The 22249-nt window shown below is 39.2% G+C and overlaps 1 protein-coding gene across 7 annotated transcripts in view; it reads left to right on the top strand.

The window, feature by feature from the left end:
• The window catches only part of LPP (LIM domain containing preferred translocation partner in lipoma), a 686984-nt gene that overhangs the window by 508589 nt on the left and 156146 nt on the right, over nt 1-22249 (top strand). For all 7 annotated transcript variants that reach the window (XM_023514821.1, XM_023514815.1, XM_023514819.1 and 4 more), the window contains one exon: nt 14730-14856. In XM_023514821.1, coding sequence (XP_023370589.1) covers nt 14730-14856 — 127 coding nt within the window. The remainder of the gene's footprint in view (nt 1-14729; nt 14857-22249) is intronic.

Genomic DNA, 22249 nt, shown 5'->3' with positions numbered 1-22249 from the left:
CACCATGCACCTCTTCAGGACTTCCCATGAGTGTTATTCTTGTTATGTCTCTGGATGTGCAAATTTCACCTTTCCCCAAGACCCACTTCAAATGCTACCTTCTCTCGTGTCTTTTCATCTCCCCACTGCAACCATCTTATTTTTCTCTATGTTCATATAGCACAGGATTAAAATGCTTTACTTTGGATTTATAGATATGTCTTTGTGTGTGTAATATTTCCTATTACATCCCCTAGAGGGAAGGACATGCTTCTCGTCAATTTCTTTAGCATGGCACTTCCTAGGCACTCACTAAATGCACCTTGAATAAATGTATCATTTACAATCATTTCCTCTGTTACTGTGTTGATTAGAAACTTGTTAGGTTGCATCTTGTAAGTGAAACAATGTGATTCACATTCTTGATGTACTGTTACATCTAGTTACTTATTCTCCAAAAGACTATTCAAGAAGCCCTGGAGGCTGAGTTAACACATCAGGCATTGTCAGGAGGGTTGAATGCTAAATGACCTGGGTCAGTCAGTACATTACATTTCTTGATGGGGGGGGGGGTGTAAAGCCAGTAATAAGTTGTTTTCTACCTATTACTCAGAATCCTTTGAATGATGGAGACAGTGAAGCACTTCAAGTTTTTGATGATAGTCATGGTGCTGTAATCATAATAACACCTTCTATGTTGATAATAATTGTATCAAAACCATTTTGTTCTGATTAGAGTGACACTTTGAATCCTGTTCTTCCTTATTTCAATTCTTAGTTACTAGAACTTAGCAAGAAATTCCTAGAACCAGCGTGGTTGAATACAAATCCTAGCTCCTTTTCAAACTAGCTCTATGACCTTGAGCAAGTCATTTAGCTTTATTGAGTCTCAGTTTCCTCATCTGTAAAGGGAGGCAGCAAAAGTACTTGTTTCATTTGAAAAATTCACTAATGCATGCAAAGTTATTCTAGAAATATTATCTGACACGTTACAGGAGATAATGCATGTAAAGTGTAGTGATTCTAGAAATAGTATCATTGTAAAACCCAGATATTGAATAAGGCCCCAGACCAAGAAAATTTTCACCATTTAGCAGAAGTGTTTCTCCCCGAAAGGCATGTTATCAGGAAAGAGTATTTGAGATGAGAGGGAAGTGGAGAGTTTGAACCCATCTCAGCCAGGGCTTTGACCTTCACTGTATCAACAAGAAGCCCATGAGGACTTCATAGACTGAGTAGAAACACCCTTGTGTTAGTCGAGGAAAAGAAAACTTTGTACAGGGATGGCACTAGTGCAGCCTGACAGAATTCTCTGTGGACGACAGCTGTTTGTGCCAGCTGTTGTCAGTCTGTGTAGGCTCACCCAGAATAACAGTAATGATATTCACTTCACAGCAACATGCATCTCAGGACCTCAGAATGCTGCATAAATGGAGATTAGGGCTCCCAAAGCTTTTTGCCCAGAATAAGCATACATTACAGGTTATCAAGAATACACCACTGCTCTGAGTGAATCTCTCATAGAGGAAAGAGTACTAACCTGGCTTTGAATTAGACCTGCTTTCCTAATCTGAGCTACCTCTCGATTTTGTCCCTTATCTTCTAGATGACCTGGAACAACTCAGTCTCCCCTCTGACCTCTCCGTTTTCTCATTATAAATGGAGGAATCTGTGTACCCCTAAATGATCTCCAATGTCTTTCTGATTTCTGAAATTCGCAGAGTACGAGGGATCTAGATTTGCCTCCTAAATTTAGAGAGGCCTACATTCTGGTAGAAAAGGATATTTTCTTACCATTTTAATCATGGTTAGGCAAGAACCCAGGAGAAAACAAATTTCACTTTGGTCACTGGACAATGCTGCTGCTACTACTCTTTAGCTTTTTATTTTATTTTATTTTATTATTTATTTATTTATTTTTTTGGGACAGAGCCTCAAGCTGTCCCCCTAGGTAGAGTGCCATGGCATCGCAGCTCACAGCAACCTCCAACTCCTGGGCTCAAGCGAGTCTCCTGCCTCCACTTGCCAAGTAGCTGGGACCATAGGCGCCCGCCACAACGCCTGGCTATTTTTTGGTTGCAGCCATCATTGTTGTTTGGTGGGCCCAGGCTGGATTCGAACCCGCCACCTTAGGTGTACGTGGCTGGCACCTTAGCCACTTGAGCCACAGGCGCCGAGCCAGCTCTTAATAGAGAAGTAGAGTATTTTGCATGTTTTCCCTTTGTCCTTGTCTAAGTACAGTGCTATTTATTATTTTCTTTGTTTTAAGACTTAGCATTAGTTCTCCAGCTTCTATCTGAGATTGATAGATCTTTTGAAGAGCAGCTCTGCTGCTTTTGCTGAATCAAATGAATGAGTTAAGGCAACAAAACTTAACCTCAAAATGTTATACTCAGTCCATCCGCATCAGAATTACCTGGGGTGGCTGGTAAGTCCAGGGTTGTCATCCTTGGGCTCAAACAGAATATATCATCAAAAATGATGTTTGCTCATAAGAAAGGTTTCTTTGATAGTTCAAGACTTTGTAAAAAGGTGACTAAATTCCCCTACAAGTAAATAGATGGGCTACTACACAATCCCATGGGAAAAAGAGGCAATAGACTGAGAGGCTGAGACACTTTTCTGTGGTTAAGCCTTACTTTCCGGAGCTGACAAATGAATTCAAATCCCAGACTCTCCGCTTGCTCTCAAGGTAATCTCTGTGCTTCAGTTTTTCTAATTGGGAGAATCAGAACAGCCACCCCCTGATAGGTTGCTTTGCTGATTAAGTAAGTTACCTAATATAAAATATTTTGAAATTTGTCTGGCACCGACAAAGCATTGAGTATCCCTTCATTATTTCACTCTCATAAGTTATGAATCAATAAACATACAAATTAAATACTAATGTATTTCTGGCTTTCAGAGTTGGGAAAGAGATAGAAATTTCTTCAGTTGGATGGCTATTAGATTGTGGGTGATGATCGATTAGAAACATTAAAGGCTGCTGGTCTTTAGACTCGGTATCTGCGTGATCTTCCTTCCCCGCTGCAGTGCTGATGAATGACAGAGTCATTCATATCCTCTCATCCACCTTCCTGCCACATTTGAAAGACATCCATAGCTCATCTTCGACAGACAATGTGTGAGCATTTAATACAAATAATCATGAGGCCCTGTCAAATATTAGCACACGCCATGTATCATCCTAGGTGTTACTCACAGTGGCTCCAGCCTGTCTCCCCTGCCTACTTCCACAACCCCGTTTACAGATGAGGAATCTAATGCTAAGTTTAAAAAAAAAAAAAAGAACTTATGAAGTGTTACACAAAACAAGAGGAATAACTTGGTATCTGAAGCCGCTCGTTCTGCCTCCGAAGCCCACACTTTCTCCATTACACCACAATCAATGTTTCTGAAAGTAAAAGGGGCCACATTGGTCTCCAGACTCTAGTATAATTAGCATCAATGCTTTAATCAGTGAGGTTGACAGTCTTGATTAACCTTTATGATAGATCATGTAAGTTTCATATTTCTAAATGAATATACAGAAGCGGTTTTAAATTAGTAGAAAAACACTGAACTGGGATCAGAAGACTTTTAACTCCCAGCTCTGCCACTTAATATGGGTATGATTTTAGCTAAGTCACTTAACATACTCTCTTCTTGACAAACCACCAGTTTGGTTTGTTTCTTCATGCACAAAAAGACAATGTCATACTTTGGAAAAAATTATAATCAACAGTCTAGTGTATATGAATGTGCACCCAGGTGTCTTCTTTTGTTCTATAACAGACCATAGAAATGCAAAGGGTTTTAAATCACATGATGGAGTAGAATTCTGTCTCCTCTCCTCTGAATCTATCTGAAGGCCTAACTCAAGCCTGTTATTCTCTGCGTGTTTTTGACCCGCTCCAGCCCACTCTAATCTCCCTCTCTGAATCCCTATCACCCCCTGATACTCCTGTAGAGCATTTATACAGCATGGCACATCTTTAAGGGTATTATTAATTTCTTAATCTTTGCAGTCAGTAAATAGGTTACCTAAATTATCTTATTTAACATAGGAAATGAATTCTATGGGCTCTATTTGATGCCCGAAGCCACGAACATTTGGAAAAATTGTGTACGTTGCCCTGGGTCATATATTTGGCAAGTAGTGGATGTGAGATTTGAACTCAAGCAAAGCCCAGAGCCTTTACTCTTGAAGCATCAAAAATATGAACATGTTTTTGCTTTGTTCTTTTATTTGTTCCTCATATGCCTTGATTTCCCGAAAGAACTGTCAATTTCTTGAACTTAGATGCAACTTACTCATTCCCACAACTGCCGTAGTGCCTAAATAATGACTAGTGTTTGGGGATAATTTAATGTAGATGGAATCACGGGCTGCAGTTGTCTACACTGCTTGCACACCCTAGAAACGAGGACTTTTGGCTCCTTTCTCTTCTTTGTTTCTAACTAGAAGCCCATCTTCCCACCCTGTTGCCCTACCCTGATTTGATTTTCGTAGGCTCAGCAAAAAACACCTGTGTCTGTTCTTTTCCCTGAGACACTTGGCCTGCCTCCCTGCTGAGGCCCAGAACCCAGTGCCATCAGCGTGACTGTCAGCAGGTAGGCTTGCTCGCCCAGGGTGGCATCCGTATTGAACAAAACACAGACCCTTTCTTTACATCCCAAAGGCCTTGGATTGCAGATCAAGAACCCCTTTGACTCAAATGAAAACCACCTTGTGTAAGGTGAAATATGGGGAGTTAACCATTTGTTTGCATTTCCCACGAAAAACAGAAATTTTTCAAAAAACAGAAATTCACCTCAGCCATGGAAAGTGATGTGCCAAGCGTCGTATTTGCATATTAAAACCGAAAACTGATTTGCATGTTATTTTAGTGTCTTGTGTCACGTTCGGGCATCTGTCGAGCCCAGTAGACAGAAACAGCTTGTACAGTAGGAAAGTGTTTCTGTGCATATCAGCTGAAAATCTAGGTGCCTCCTTTTTAGCAGCAAGTTGTCCACACTTGGGGTTTTCCATTCTCTCCTGGCTTCACACAGGAGAATACCAAGGAAAAGGCCGGAGCCTCATTTTTTATAAAGTATGTTTCTTGTTATTTCCAAAGACCCATTCATGTTTATTACATTGATTTAGATAATTAAACATTATTTTTAAAAACCTTAAATTTCTCATAATCCCGCCATCCTGACATAAGCCTTGCTGACATTTTTGTATATTTGCTTCCAGTATCTGTTTTTAATACTTGCGTAGACGTACACATAGACCCTGAAATTATTACATATGTAGTTTTATATCTTTATAATTATCAGATGTATTATCTTTCCATTTTTTAACATTATAATGGAAAGAATTATGGCACCGCCCAAATAACTAATGATAAGGGATTGGTAAAGCCCATTTTCAACAACCAGTGAATTAGAGCCACAGTTGGAGATGGTCAGGTAGAGCATCCTTTTTGTTAGTGCTTTATTAGAACTGTAGCTTCTGACTGAAGACAGCGTCTCTATGGGAGAAGGTGTAGAAAGTTGTACATTGTGATGACACCTCTTTCCCCAACGAGGGACTAGTCCATTACACTGTTCCAGGCAAACAAATAAAAACAAAATGTGTCTTCTCAGAAGTCTTCCTCAGCACTAGTGAGGCATAGCAAGGGCCAAGACAAGTTCAGTTTGAAAACACAACCTTGAACACCGGTTTGTTTCATTCATCAAACTTTTATGACATGAGTCTTATTGAGGTAAGGCATGTCTTGTAATTCTCTTGCCTTTGTTATATCAAATCCCTTATGTATAATATACATAAAGTCTTCTGATGGGAAAAGCTACTTTTAGGTTTTAGGCATGGCATTGTGAAAATAACTTCTTTTAGCCTCCTCTAGGGCAGAGGGAGAGAGATCTTCTCAGCCCACAGAGAAAACTCACTCCCCCCCTTAAGGAGGACCTTCTGGGGGGTATAGAGGGAAGGGGCATTGAGATGAGAACTGTGAATTAGATTGGCAAGAGGTCTTCGACCTCCCTCTGTCTGACCCCGAGGATCTGGGGCTCCTGCTACTCACCTTTTTACCTCTTGCCTGCCAGGCAGAACAGCATCCGTGTCCGCTGTCTGCCTGGAGCTCGTCCCGGTGGGAGGCAGAAGGGCGGCTGCTCTGCTCTGAAGGGCCAAACAGGAGTTTACTTCGTTTTTTGGTGCCAAAGTCTTGGATATGGAAGAGTTCACAATTTGGAGAGACAGCAAGGCACACATTCACCAAATGGCATGTACTTCAAGATTTATAGTTTAAAAGTACTCAGAGTAATCACATCTCTTGCTAAAACAACAATTAACGTGAAACACGGGTGTGCTACACTGAAGTACTTGTCAGCAAATAGGAAAGTGGAGGGTTAGCGGAGAGAGCTCCCTCTGCAAACGGTCCCCTAAGAAGAAAATCGACTCTCTTGGTCATTTCCAATCTGTCGCTCCTGATAATTATAACTGCCATTTATTTGGTATTTAATATTTGATAAGTCTCTTGATATGAAATAGATATTATTATCCTCCAGTTTATGCATGAGGAAAATATATAAACTAATCACTAATTTAAAAAAAAAGAAAAGAAAGAAATTGTCGGGGACCTTAAGTGGTACATGAGACAGAAGGCCCCAAGTCCAGGCATTATTGGGACACATGGAGCCTGTGAGATGTGGGTACAAAGTGAGGCCACTTTCCAGCAGATTCACCTAGATTAGCATAGAACCCTGGTGTGCAAACACCAGCACCCCCTTTGTGGATGGCCAGGTATTTCTCTTGCTGGAGTAGCTCTTCCAGCAACTGCTCTGTGACTCATAAGCTTTAGCCCTTGGCTATGACTCCGAATTTAGCTTAAGAAAGGTGATTTAGTGTGCGGTAAGAGAAAGGGAATGTGAGGAAACAGAGACCATAAGAAAACTTTCAGGCTTTTGAAAGTTAGACTGACGGGACTGGATTTCAAAGCTAGGATCAAACTTTAAAAGTCAACTTCCCGCTGGTGTATAGGTTTTTAACTGCTACCTGGTAGGCCCCTCTCCTCCTCCCACCTCCCTGCTTCTCTAGCCAGTGCTTTTAGCCTGTCCCCGGCCAGAAGGTGCGCCTTCCATTTCAACAGTGAGATGTTGAGAGGAGAGTATGATTATTCAGGGAGAACCGAAAAGTAGAAGCAGCCGCAGAAAATTGCAAACCACAAACTTGACACAGCTAAATAGGGGGAAAAAAGAACAAAAATATCAGAAATATATTTTTTCTGGCAGGCTTTCAGCTCTAAAGCGGGGCTAATTCTACCTTTTGAAAAGAAGATAATTTCAATGTTTCTTTTTTTCAAGAACACATAATTGAAGTTATTTTCCCTCTGAGCGAAGGCACCTCTTGTACATCATTACAAATGGACAAGAAAAATGAGCAGCTCTGGTACCCAGAGTGATAGAGTGTTCATTATCGTGTAATCTTCTTGAATATCTTGGCTGCCTTTTCCTGGTGTTTTAATCTGTCTGAACAGTGCTTTTCTGCTGAGGTTCGGATTTGCAGTAAATTCACGTTATCTAGCACTTTGTAACTAGCATGTAACTAACCAGTCCACGGTAGGTAAGGGAGGAAAAGGACCACACCAAGGTCAGCGTCTGAGTAATTCAGGAAGCTGATGGTGTGACAGAGAGCAGGTGGCCGTTTTGTAAAATGGACCATTATTAGCGCAGGTTTCAATGGCTAAATTGTGGTAACAAAGATTCTAGGGGGTGGGGTGTTGTCCCTACAGCCATCTGCACTTTGTTGCCTGCTGTTTGCCATGCTTCTCCTTTTTCTTTAGAAAGGAAGAATGGAATTTTTCCTTCTGCACCCAAGAAAAGGGCCAGAGTAGGATAAAGCAAGTAGGATATAATGATACGTAATTTATATATTCTTGATTCCGTGCCCCACGTGTGGTGAAAGTTCAGTAGGCTGCAGAAACGCTGTGACCTGCCAGCTGCTTACTCAGATTCAGAATGCTGAATGAAGTTCTGGGTGTCTCAGGGGATGCTGACAAATGGCTTAAGCCCTCTCACAAATGGAAATCTCTGTAATAATGAGGTTTCCACTTACTCAGTATGTGTCTTGTTTTTATAGACTACAAAGGATCTGTAAATACGAATATTTGTGATTTCACTCTAAAGATTGGTAATGATATGTGCCCTGCATACATATTATGAGTACACACAAAAAAAAATGAAAATAGAATCAAAGGAATCTTTCAAAATAACATTTTACACAAAAAGAAACTGAGGCCTAGGAAATAGAAATGATTTCAGCAAAACCACTGGGTGAGTTAAAGGCAGAGCTAAGATTAAAGAGATTATAAGCAGTCAGGCCTGTGGCCCTTATGTGCGTCTGTGTACGAATATACGAAACACTCGAAACACCATGAAGCAGGGTTCTCAACCTTCCTGATGCCACGAGCCTTTAATGCGGTCCAAGGGGTCGCGACCCACGGGTTGAGAACTGCTGCCATCATGTGTCACATAAATATCGTGGCTGTTGTTATTTGTGTCTCTCTGGCAGAATCTCCTTATTCATCAAAGAGCCTATCCATGTGTATTTTGTTTTGGAAACAAGTCCTTATTATTTCACAGGTCTTATCCATAAGGTTTGCCAGGGACCTAGAGGCAAATTTGGCTTCATGTTAAGTTTTTCCGTGAGTAACAATCACCTGGGCCTCTCGCAAGACAAGAGCAATGACGAAAAGAACCATCGCAGATACTTGGGTGTTTTTCATCTGAGAAAGAATCCTTTGTTGTAGAAAAAAGAAAATACTAAAACACACAAATAAAAAGAATATAAACCATTCACTTTCCCATGATGTTCAACATTAACCTTTAGTACATTTCTTTCCAGTCTCCCTACTATAACAGTGTAGGACAAGCCAACCTGATGAATGGATGACTTTCCTCCATGTGGTGATCTGCTTCCTTCTCGTGCCTCACGTGGCCACATCTACTGCAAAGGAGCCTGGGAAATACAGTCCAGCTGTGTGCCCAGAAGGAGGAGGAAACAGATCTTGGAGAGTAGTTAGCAGTCTTAGTACCTATTGTAGTTATTGTTAAGCTGATGTATTAGCCATTTCAATTGCTTCCTTCCTTCCTATTTTCTTTTCTTTCATTCTCGCTTTCTTAGTCTGGTGAAATCTAATTCATCCTTCAGTATCAAACTAAAAGGTCATCTCTTTCTGGCAGCCTTCTTCCATCTCAGAGCACTGAATTTAGACCCGTGTGTTAGTGCTTGCATTTTATGGTAATGGCCTATTTTCGTGTCTCTTTCTAAACTGTGCGTTGTCAGAGGCAGGAACTCTGAATAATTTGACTTTGTAATTATACGTCTTGGCACCTGGCAATCCCTTAGGAGAGTATGTTAAGAAAATCTTAGGAGAGTCCTCTAAAATCTATTACTCAATAATTCACCTATGGATTCTAAAAGGTAATTTTCTCTTTACAAAGAGGTTCAGACATTTGAAAAAACAGACGTATCAGTGATTAATGTCTATACTTGTAAGAATGCCTTTTTCTTTTTTTGAAGGAAAGCCCAGAAGCTTTGCTTGTGTTTATTTCATAGTGCCTTTGTTTTGCTGTTCAGCAGCAAACCTTTACTCTGAAAAATAGCTTTGCTTAGACAATAGACTCAGTAGATTACAATCCAAATTACCACCGAATCATAGCCCTAGGTGGACTTAAGGAGAATGATATCAGAACCCTACAACTTATTGCCTTTGAGCAGAAATGTGCCTGACCCAGCCCACACCAGTGACAGTATCTATGCCATTTTTAAGCAGTGGTCTTCACGCAAGGTGGCACGCCTATCTTCCTGCGTCTCAGCTTCCTCACCCATAAACAGGATTACATATTAGACAGGGCTGTTGTGTAGACATCTGAGATCTTACGTATGTGATGTGAAAGTAAGCTCCTTGAAAAGGGTCATGCAAAATAAGGAATTATCCTGCCACAGGGACTGTGCCACTGTTGCTATTCACACTTCTACTTCTGGAGAAATAAAAAAACAAAATAATGCAAATCATCCCTTTCCAGCATCCACCACCACACGTTTTCAGTGGTGTTTTATTCCCAATACAATGTGCTAGAAGTTGCTTATCAAAAAATAAATTAAAAATAGTTGTTAATTTTTCTTAGGACTATCAGGAGAGAGAGAAATTAGAGGGGTCTCTGTTAATCGGAGTGAGATAGTACTACATGCCTACTCACGGGACTTGAACATCCAACGTCCTACGCTACCTCCCTAGATGTGAGAGACAACTCTTAACAGAGGGAACTAGCGTTTTCCCTATTATGTACTACACAGGGGGTGAGTTTTGTAGCCAAATAAAGCTCAGCACCACTCTGAGACATTGTCTCTTTGGGGGAGGGGGGATCTTTTCTCTTAAGAAATACTGGGAATCCACGATGAGCATTATATAAAAGAGAAGAATCTAAAAGAAAAGAGCCTTCCCAAATTTGTTATTTCAGAAACAGTATGGCAAGCTAACACGCAGGAGTAATTTGGAGAATAAAAAGAATGGGGCATTTTTCTCCAAATCTGTGAAATACTGACAAGGTAAGCACTTTGAAATTAGACTTCTACTTGAAATGTAAGTGCTACGGATAGAATCTAAATTTCTGGCTCAGATTTATAAAGGAGAGACTCGGCCTTCCTGTTGTGCTGAAAGGGAAGCAGCTATGAGGCTCAGACAATGACAAATTGGGTCCCTTCTCTGAGGGTCCACCATTAGACTAAAAACAGGAATTAATCAGGTTTCTTTAATAGTTGTTTGGAAACTAGCTGGGCATAGGCGTGGGCACCTGTAGTCCCAGCGACTGGGGAGGCTGAGGCAAGAAGATTGCTCAAGCACAAGAGTTCAAGGTTGCTGTGAGCTGTGATGCCACAGCACTCAACCCAAAAAAGTTGCTTGGCTTAATTAAAACAGATAGCACCGTTATTATTAGAAGTAATATTTATACTTTTTCTAGCACTTTCTTTATGAGAAGCCATGTTTGGTTGAAACAACATACCTTCCCAGATTTTGAGAAAAATGCATCATTCTTTTTATTCTCCAAATTACTCCTGCCTGTTTGCTTGTGACACTGTTTTGGAAATGACTTTAGAGTCAGGTGACACCATATTTTGTACGCAAGCTCCCCTTTTATTGTGAGCCTGGAGAAAGGGTATAGGCCACTTTTCCATCTCATAGTCAACTTTGTGACCTGAATTGGGATAATCCCCTCCCTCAGAGCCAAGGTGGGAGATTTCAGAAGGAGCCTCTTTGCGATAATGGTCTGATAGGAGTTATGCTCTCTTTACCAGGAGATGCAGGTTATCTCACTGAAACTCTACTGAGTGAGGTGGCCCTGGCAGGCCCGCTGTATGGAAGGGAATGTGAAGTTATAAGAGGTGAATGGACTTATCTAAGGATGCCAGTTGACTATTACAGGCGAATCTGTCTCCAGCCATCATACTTGCACATAACATATTCCTCTAATATAGCTGGCCCCAGATGTAGTGTGATAAACTGCCCATCTCCTTCCAGTCCCACTGCTCGCCCATTGACCCTCTCCCACTCCCTCAGAGGATCACTCCCCTGCTAAAAATTCCTACTGTGGTTTCTATTACCTGGATGTTCCTAAATGAAGGCATGCAGATGTGCTCCCTGTGGTCTGTGAAGTTCTCAAAATTGTAATTGTGCATCTTTATGGATGACATTTTTATATTGTCAAGAGAGAGCTTAGTTGATCAGATTGGGAGAGTTGTCCAATGTGTCACCCAAAGCCTAGAACCTCTGACTTGTAGAGAAGCCCTGACCACCTGAGTGTGACATGGCAGTGACAAGTAGACCCTTCCTGTCCTTCCATTTCTCCAGACTTGACCACAGACCCACTTGTCATTTTTCCTGCTCACGTCACACTGCTTCTCAGCTCTGAGCTTTTGCCTCTCCCGGAGTTCTCTGTCTGCCTGGGTTAGAAGCCTGCTCCAGGAGTTTGGCACTTTATCACTTGAAATCATCATGTTGAAAAAAAAGGTTATAGTCATGGATTACAAAAGTAAAACTACATGCTGTAAAGTACAAAGCAAATTTAGAAAGTGAGAAACCCTAGGATTCAACATGCAGAGATAATCTCCTATAAAATTTTAATATATTTTTTCATACTTTTTTCCAGCATCTTTGTTGATCTGTAAATAATGAAACTGTACTTATTTTTACTGTAAGGGGACCATCATTTAAATATCCTATTCTGCAACCAGATCTGTTAATATGTTAACATGCCTTGGCCCTCTTTGCGTGCCCTGTGTAGCGATTTACAATGTATATAACTATGATTTTCTGTTTAGGCAATTCCTTTGATGGATAGTTACATGGTTACTTTTTGTTCCTCCTCTTTAGTATAAGTTGACCACAAGGGAATGTAACAAGCTGGTCAACATAAGGAACTAGGCCTCCTGTACTGATACGTACATGTGGTGCATGTCCAGTCTATGAAAATTAGGTCAACTTAAGGAGGTGCTCACCTAAGGAAGTTCTAACTATTGTTCCTGTGACAAGTCCCGGTCATAGAATTTTACGTTCTTGTGTGAGTATTTTTTATGAAATTTTCCTAGAAGTTGATAGCATGTATATCGTTAAAAGTTTGATAATACTGGTAAATAATCATCCAATGTTTCTGTCTATGTAAGTGCCCACCAATGATACATTGTGCCATTTTTTTATACCTACTGGTTTGTTCATGTCTCCTACCCCCACTAGACTCCATCCTCTCAAGGGCAAGGATTGTGTCTAATACATCTTTGTGTCCCTCTCTAGTGTTTGCAGAGGGCACACAAAATAGTCACTGTAAGAACAAGGGGAAAAGCTAATCACCAGAAGAATAAATGAATAATTTAATAGCTCCTTTAACTCTCACACTAAAACTATACTTCAGGTGATGTTTACAGTTTAAGGAGGCTCCAAGTTTAACCTTTAACATCCATTGGACAAATGAGAAGTCTAGGATGGGCTTTTGCCCTGACTTTATCATGACTAGCTCTCTCTGATCTTTATAAGTCTGTAATTCTCTATTTTATAAGGAGAAAATGAACACAATGATTCTTCAGATCCAGGCATACAGTTTGATTATTTTGTTTCTGTAACCTGACCATATGTTAGAGTTTATTCACTGCTTTCCAGCTTCTAAACCAACAATGAAATAAAATCTCAGGGTGAGGATAGTGATCAACATAAAAGATTGTTGGCCTTTCCAGCCTACTGTGTGTCTTTACAGGATTTTGGAAGACAGACACACAGTAGGAAACAAAAAAATGGGAAATTATTATATAGAAAAAGGCCAAATAGATACCAAACATGCTCACCTCTATTATTAGAAGGTATCTAATGCCTTATACATAGCACAAATGATCAATATCCCTCTAGGAGTTGTTGAAATGCACGTTGGTAGTAAGACATTTGTACAAGGATTTGTACTTTACAGGATTTTCACATCCAAGAACTCATTTGGTGTAGTGAAAGTAATGGAAAATGAATATGTAGCTTTTAATCTTGTTGAACTGATTCTCATAAACATTCTGAAAAGAGAAGCTCTTAGCCAACTGTTTTAAGAATAAACATCTCAACAAGAGCCTTTTCCATCTCCTGCCCATTAGTCGTGGTGGACATCAGCATTATTTTGAAGCTTTTAGTATATTTAAGTTTTAATTTTACGGTTTAGTTTTGACTTTAGCATTTTTAAGGTTTATTAACAATAGTATTTTGACATTGTAACACTGATGAAGGATGTTGGGGTGCGATACTGGAAATGGTCAAAGTTATAGGCAAAGGAAAATGTAAGAAATTCTGTTGTATTTACATACCACAAAGTGACTTTACATCTAGCACCTGACCTTTCTTCTTTCTCTACACACTTTGGATTCTTCATTATCTTCAATATCCTGACACTTGATTCTCTTACATGGACAGACTTCTGGGGTACTCACCTCTTGAAACATCCTCAGTGTCAATACCACTTACTATCCACATTTGAAAGTTGGCTTTTTGCAGTGCTGGGGAAAAAAATGACTCAACTTCCTTAACTGGAACAAAAGAACTGGCACCAGTTGATTCACTTTCTGGACTCCAGTACTGATAAGATTCACCTCATTTCCTATCTCAAACTTTATACGTAGCCCAGAAGTTCACAGCTGCCAGGATCTTCTATGCTATTTGACTTTTTTCACATGAATGTGAGAAACTTCTATGTGTATGTTGCCTTATCTTTAGCTGAATAAGCCCTACTTGCTCAGCTGCCTCAGAACTATGCATGAGGTCCCTGTCCATATCCCAATTGTGCACTTCCTACATCTTTTTTCCTTATTTATTAATATATAATACATTAATGTTAATGTTGATATATGAATGTTAATATATTATTTAAGATCTATAAGGGAGAAAGACCCATTTTTATCATTTTTCATAAATATATAACAGTCTGTAGTGATTGCTTAGCAATTGCTGAACAAAATAGATTCCTTCTGTTGTAAACATGGGTTTCTAAAGCCTGATAGATGACTCATCTAGATAAGGGAAGGAAATAAAAATATGTCCATGTTAGCCACTGAATAAATGATAAAACTAATTCAAAACCCCCGTTCTCCTTACAGCCCAGTCCAGTGTTCTATCGTCTCCAATGCAAACATCACTTGTTGATGCTTATGGCCTTGGTGGATGATGTAGGTTGTAATTAAAGAACTGTGTGTTTCTACCTTCCAGGGTGGACACCCCGGGTCAATGGGGCCTACATCTGTTCCCCCTTCATTCCGCCCAGAAGATGAGCTTGAGCACCTGACCAAAAAGATGCTGTATGACATGGAAAATCCTCCTGCTGATGAATACTTTGGTGAGTGAGGTCTAGAGCTGACTTGTGAAGTAAATGTCCTGTTCTGATTTCCTTAGTAATCAGGAGTACGATTTGCTGTACTGGTGAAGTGTTTGAGTCCACACACCTAGGAGTTGGGATGCAATTGCACACAACTGAGTAATTATGGGAACTGCATTGGAAATTGCCATAAATTGTATAAGTATAGCAACTTAGCTTATACTAAAATTTCAGTAGTCCTTAGAGTTTTTTATTTTAAGACAATTTCTGATAACTTATTGGCTTCCCATTAAGGAGAAATAAGGTTACTGCCTATGTTCACTTCTCCCACTGGTCTAAAGATTCATGTAAAAAATATGGAGTTGGATTTTTTTTATTGCTATTGTTGTTGAGGATTCATTGAGGGTACAAAGAATTAGGTTACACTGATTGCGTTTGTTAGATAAAGTCCTTCTTATAATTGTGTCCCACCCCCAAGAGATGTTCCGTACACTATGAACCCCCATCTGCATCCCCCCTCCTCAACCTGCATCCTCCCGCCCCTATCCCCCTCCTTGTAGTAGATCATCTACTGCCTTCATATTAGAATTGAGTACATTGGATTCTTGCCTCTCCATTCTGGTGATGCTTTACTAAAAAGAATGTGTTCAATCTTCATCCAGGTGAATTAAAAAGACGTAAAGTCTCTCTCCTTTTAATGACTGAATAGTATTCCATGGTACATATACCACAGCTGGTTAATCCACTCCTGGATTGGTGGACATTTAGGTTGTTTTCACATTTTGGTGATTGTAAATTGAGCTGCGATAAACAGTCTAGTGCAAATGTCCTTATGATAAAATGTTTGTTTGTTTTTTTCCTTCTGGGTAGATGCCTAGTAATGGGATTGCAGGATCAAATGGGAGGTCTAATTTGAGTTCTTTGAGGATTCTCCACACTCCTTTGCACGAAGGTTGCATTAGGTTTCAGTCCCACCAGCAGTGTAAGTGTTCCCTTTTCTCCATATCCACGCCAGCATCTGCAGCTTTGAGACGTAGTGATCTGAGCTATTCCCACTGACTATAGGTGATATCTGAAGTTGGTTTTGATTTGCATTTCTCTGATGATCAGGGAAGATGAGTATTTTTTCAAATGTTTGTTCACTATTCATCTGTCTTCATGAGAGTAGGTTCTGTTCATATCTCTTGCCCAGTAATAGATGGGACTGTTTACTCTTCTCTTGTTGATAGATTTGAGTTCTCCATGGATTCTAGTTATCAACCCTTTATCAGATTCATACCCTGAAAATATCTTTTCCTATTCTGAAGGGTATCTTTTTGCTTTACTTGTGTTCTTAGCTATGCAGAAGCTTTTCAGTTTAATTAAATCCCATTTGTTAATTTTTGTCATTGTTGCTATGGCCACTGAAGTCTTTGTCATAAAATCTTTCCCCAATCCAACATGGTCAAGATTTTTTCCACACTTTTCTTCCAATATTTTTATCATTTCATGTCTTAGATTTAAGTCTTTTATCCGTCTTTAGTCAATTTTTGTAAGTGGTGAAAGGTGTGGGTCGAGTTTCAGTCTTCTACATGTGGTTATCTAGTTCTCTCAGCATTGTTCATTGAATAGGAATTCTTTTCCCCACTGTATGCTTTTGTTAGGTTTATCAAAGATCAGACGGCAAGTAGAGACTGGTTTCAACTCTTGGTTTCCTATTCTGTTCCATATGTCTATATCTCTATTTTTATGCCAATTTCATGCTGTTTTGATTACTTTGGACTTGTAGTATAGCCTGAAGTCTGGTAGGGTGATGCCTCCAACTTTGTTTTTATTACTAAGAATAGCCTTACCTATATGTGGTTTTTTCTAGTTCCATATAAAACAAAGTACTATTTTTTCCAGTTCTTCAAAATATGATGTTAATACTTTAATGGGAATTGCATTGAATCTGTAGACTGCTTTGGGTAGAATAGACATTTTGACAATGTTGATTCTTTTCAGCCAAGAGCATGATATGTTCTTCCATTTGTTAGTGTCTTCTGCAATTTTTTTCCTTGGGGTTTTATAACTGTCTTTGAAAAGATCTTTCACCTGTTTTGTTAGGTATATTTCTAAGTATTTCATTTTCTTTGAAGCTACTATGAAGGAAATTGTGTCCTTGATTTGCTTCTCAGCTTGGCTGTTATTGGCATATACAATGGCTACTGATTTGTGGATATTGAATTTATACCCTGAGACGTTACTGTATTTCCTGATCGCTTCCAGGATTGGAGTTGGGTTTTATTTAATCTATATATGCTGAATCCTTTTTCTGGGTTCCAGAAATAATAATCTATTTGTAGTTATAACTTTTCCCCTCTTCAAATCTATGAATAACTCAGAATAGTTAATGAAATTTATGAATTATATGCTGTGGACACACAACTTGTTCTCATTAAGGTTGTAATTGTTCAAAATTTATAAGACAAACACACGAATAATTACTAATCTAGCTAGAGGTGATATGAGGCATAAGAAGGCTTAGGTCAAATAATATACATTTTAAAATCTCTATTTGTCAGTAACATCAGGAATACTTTATTAAAAAAACTGGTGGCACTCAAACCTAAGCCCTTTAAAACAGAATCTTTCAAATAATCTGTGCCGAAAGACTCCCTTCTCCCAATCTTTTCGTAATCAGTATCACTGCAGAATACAAGTAAAATTAATAACCAAGAAAATTAAAAAACTCCAAAGAAAATGGAAGACCAAGTTTTGTCATTATTAGATTGAACTGATAACAAATTACTCTTTTAAACTGATACACTTGTTTGTAAATGCTCATTCCCTATTCTGTACTTGTCTCATCACATGGTGGTAAGAATTCTTAGACACTCAGGTGCTGACCACTTTTCGAGTAGCCCTGCCTTTTGTGGAGAAAGGACATTGGGTCTGTATTTCCCTGTTTTACACTTCAATACAGGTAGAAGTTGAAGGAGTTGCAGAAGTGGAAAAGTTGCACAGAGGTTTTACCTCTTCATATATTTCCTATTTTCATGCTTTCCCTCTGTGGGAATATATAATGACAAGTAAACTAAGGGCACTGGCCCAACAGCACAGTGGGAGGTGGTGTTTATTTATAATGCAGGTGGCAGCACAGCCGAACTAAGAGAGCGTGAGAGTGTAGATAGAGAAGTCTGGTTCTGGCCTCTCCCGTGCCCTCACTCTCTGCACAATGCTGGGACGTCCGTCATCTGCTTCAGCCCTATTTCCCACCTCAATGAATCAAAGGTGTAGAGCAAATGTTCTCTGGCATTTCTTGCAACAGTGGTCTATTCAATATAGACACAGCATTAATCCAAAGAAGAAGAAGAATTAAGATAAACATAAATTGATAGAATTAACACAAATGCATGGAGAAAAGTAAAACAGAACAAAAATTCACAAAGGTCTCTAGCTACATGAAAATACACTAAATGCATATCACACTCTTTTCATTACTAAGGAGGAAAGTTTAAAATGGGATCTAAGATAAATTTTTTTTTATAAAAATCATGTTAAAAGTGAAAAATAAGGTCATGTATTATGGTACATTAAAAATGAAAAGCTAACTTATTAGATATATATGCTTCAAATACAGCAACAAATATTTAGTGATGAAGATAATTGAACATAGAGAGCAATTGTTTTAATAAATATATTGAACATATGAATTATTGTCATTGCCTTCAAAAACTATACTAGCTTTACTACTAGCTTAGAAAGCTTGAGCAAATTACTTACTCTCCTAAACCTTCATTTTTGTTTTTTTATCTATAATTGGAAAATAATAACCAGCTTATACTGTTATAAAAGTTATTATGAGGAATGAATGAAATATTTATGAAAAGCATAAATACTTGGTCCAATTCTTGGCATATGCTCAATACTCAAAGTTTCCCCTTGTTCGTGGGGCTTGGGGTTTATTTAAGAAAATAAGATATGCCCATTAAAAATCCATTTATAATGCTTGATTAAATTTAAGTTCCTAGCAACAATAGAACATATGTCCCCAATTGGTAAATATCATTGCCAAAAGGGAATTATACTAGCTGAGAAAGTGGATTTTACTGAGTGCTTATGATATGGTAGCATTATTTTATATACTTTATAAGAATTAACTCATTTCATTTTTATGGGAAAACTTAACACTCTGAAGTCAATGCTATTATCTTTTCCAGGCTAAGAAATTGAGGCACAGAAATGTTAATTTGCCCAATAAGCAACAGCTAATAATTTATAGGACTGAATTAGAATCCAGGTTTATACATTTAAACACCACTAAGGTGAACTGGTTAGGCTACATTTTTAAAGGCCAGGGTATATGAAGAAGATTAGCTTTAGACAGATATATAATGATTCTCTCCCACTTGATAGAATAAAACATGTAAATTGGGGCCAAGATCATTCAAGTAAAGTTTACTTTCCATGAGAAACACCTGAGTGCCTCTATGCACAGGTCATTGTGCTAGTTGGTGCTGGGGTAGACTTGAGTCTGACCTTTGAAAGCCCCGTACAGGGGATTTGTACGGAGTTGTGATGTTTTATTGTAACATCAGAAAGTGACAAACTGAAAGTTCAGCTGGTGTCATTTGAGAATTCAGAAAAAAGGAGACAGAACATCCAGAGGCAAGAATGGAAGTGTGTAAATGGAGTCACTGGCCTCTGAGGAAGTGTTTAAAATTATGCTAATTGAGATTCAGAAGTATGAAAATGAGGCCAGTATTTATGGAAAAAAAATTTGACATGACAGGGAATAAAATTGTTAAAGTAAAGTACTCATGTGGGAAGTAGGAAATAGTGGGAAATAAATTGGAGAGTAGATCAGGACCACTCTGGAGAAGGCCTTGAATGGCAGGCTAACGGACTTTATTTTGTATAATGAGCCCTGTGCACTGTGATCCAATGCCATGGGAACAGTTCCATGGATACTGGTTGTAAGTATGGGCTCCAGAGCAGGAATGTCTTGGTCTGAATGCCAGCTCTACCTTTTACTGGGAAGGTGAAGTCAAAGATAGAAGGCTTGGGAACACAACTGCCACTGCTTGATCTATTTGGAACACAACTGTTCTATGCTGGATATATTTCCCAAGTGCCTTCTCTGTGATTGCCACTGTGCTGGGTGTGAGCGACACCCAGATGCACAGGCTGTGCCCTCATAGGGCTCACAGGTTCCTAGGAAAGGCAGGAGAGGCACACCGAGTGAAGGATTTCAGTGCAGATATCAGCACTGCTGGTTCTGACAGTCGCTACATGGACATAGGAGATAGGGTCCATTAAGTCTGCCTGAGGATGAGAAGGAAGATTCTATAGCAATGTGTTTGCATAAGGAGGGCTTGACCAGAGAGAGGTGGATGAACTTCTCTCTTGATTTCCATCAGAATTTTACCTTAGGCCTATTCCAGACTGATAGAATTGCCAAGCACCACCCTAAAAGAACTTCTATCTCTTGCCATCCCCAACCCTGTCCAAACCCCATCAGCTACCCTCTTTTTCCCATCACTTTGCCTATGCAGTGCTGGAGCTTTCATTGAAACTGTAAGGTAACTAAGTGCTGCCATGTCAGAGATCTCCTACTAAACTAGATGCTGTCCCAGGAAGTGAGAGGGAGCAAGATATAAATAAAATGAGGCCAACAGAGGAAGCTCACTGTGGTCATTTTGCTTTCCTTCCATGCCTCCCCTTTTTTCCCTTTTTAATAGAAAGATTCATAATATACCGTTATTGTTGTTGTTCTATTCTTTTTGGAGCCCTTTGTTACTTGTAACAGTTTTATTTACATTTCATTAAAATTATGGTAGGTTTAAAAGTACGGGAAAGTGTACCAAAGGTCACCGCACAGATGACTTAAATGCAAGGGAGCAAAGGTCCCTTAACAATGGAGAAGGGTTTGTTAGAAGCCTTCTAAATCCACGTGATGAAATTTAGCATCCCAGGAGTGGTGAAAACTGACAGATGCCAGCTGGTAGGATGTACACAGCTTCACCTACATAATAGTCTTGCTAAAATGTTTAACCTCCAGGCTGGGTGCAGTGGCTCACGCCTATAATCCTAGCATTTTGGGAGGGTGAGCACATTGTTTGAGCTCAGGAGTTCAAGACCAGCCTGAGCAAGAGCAAGACCTGGGCTCTAAAAATAGTTAGGTAGTGTGGCAGCTGCTATAGTCCCAGCTACTTGGGAGGCTGAGACAAGAGGATTGCTTGAGCTCAAAATTTAGAGGTTCTGTGAGCTGTGACATCACAGCACTCTACCCAGGGCACAGAGTGAGACTCTGTCTCAAAAAAAAAAATGAAATAATATAAAATAAATTTAAAAATAGAAATTAAATTCAACCTCTCTCCAACTATGAGGAAATAAAAAAAAATCCAGATGATGGGACTTTCTTCAAGGCAATGAGTTCTTCAATATTGTCAATGATAGAAGCCACTTTACTGGATTTAAGGAGATTAAAGAGATAGGCCATTCAAAAGCAAGTCAAGAGTGTTGATTGAATTCTGGATCCAAAAAAATATAGCTATAAAGGATTTGGGAAAGTTAGAGAAATTTTAATATAAACATATGTTAAATAATGCATTAATGTTAATTTCTTCAGTATTTTAATGGCATTGGGGTTAGCTAGAAAAAAATATTCTTGTTTTTAGAAGCAACATTTTGAACACTAGGGTGAAGTGTGATGTCTATGACTTATTTTGAAGGCGTGATAGATGATTGATAGATAAATAGATGATAGATTGTCAGATAGATAAACAGATAGATGATAGATAGACAGATACGTGTTGTACAGAGGGCAGAATTGCCTCATGTTAAAATAGCTAGAGTTACTATAACTGCAACATCTACGAGACATCCATTCTTTCTTTAAAACATACAAAAGCCTACCGCAGATGAATTACCTTCAGAGTCCTTCCTTGGTGGGTGGAGAGTGATACTCCTCCCCCACTGAACATGACTGTCAGTAACTACTGTGGATCTTTGAATTTCCCATTACTGTGTATCCATTTTCTTATTTCTTATTGGGTGCGTGTGCTTGCTGTTGCTGGTGAGATGAGGATCATTGTGGCAGTAATGACAAAGCTGGTATTTACCTAAAGCTCTGCAAGTTTAAAAAGCTGTAGTCACAACTACAGCATGACAGATAGACCTGGCAGTGATGTCTCTGTTTTTCAAATGGGGGAAATAGGGATGACTTATTCAAGGTCATAGAGCTAATACACATGATTTCAGGACTTGGACTCACTCTCCGGATCTCATATCCATTCAGATTCTTTACCCACTATTGAAAAGTACACTGGAAGATCTGACAATTAAGCTCACAAACTCATCCTACAAAAAGTGCTACATACCTCATTGCTGAGTATCACTACAGTCATGTTTAAGGTATTCCCCTTGGGAAGCTATGTGCCAGCACTAGTAC

The sequence above is a fragment of the Otolemur garnettii genome, unplaced genomic scaffold (genome assembly GCF_000181295.1).
Source record: "Otolemur garnettii isolate 467f Iridium unplaced genomic scaffold, OtoGar3 scaffold00060, whole genome shotgun sequence".
In the NCBI taxonomy this organism is placed as follows: Eukaryota; Metazoa; Chordata; class Mammalia; order Primates; family Galagidae; genus Otolemur; species Otolemur garnettii.
The sequence above is the reverse complement of the archived record's forward strand: the minus strand, read 5'-3'. Positions and strand labels throughout refer to the sequence as shown.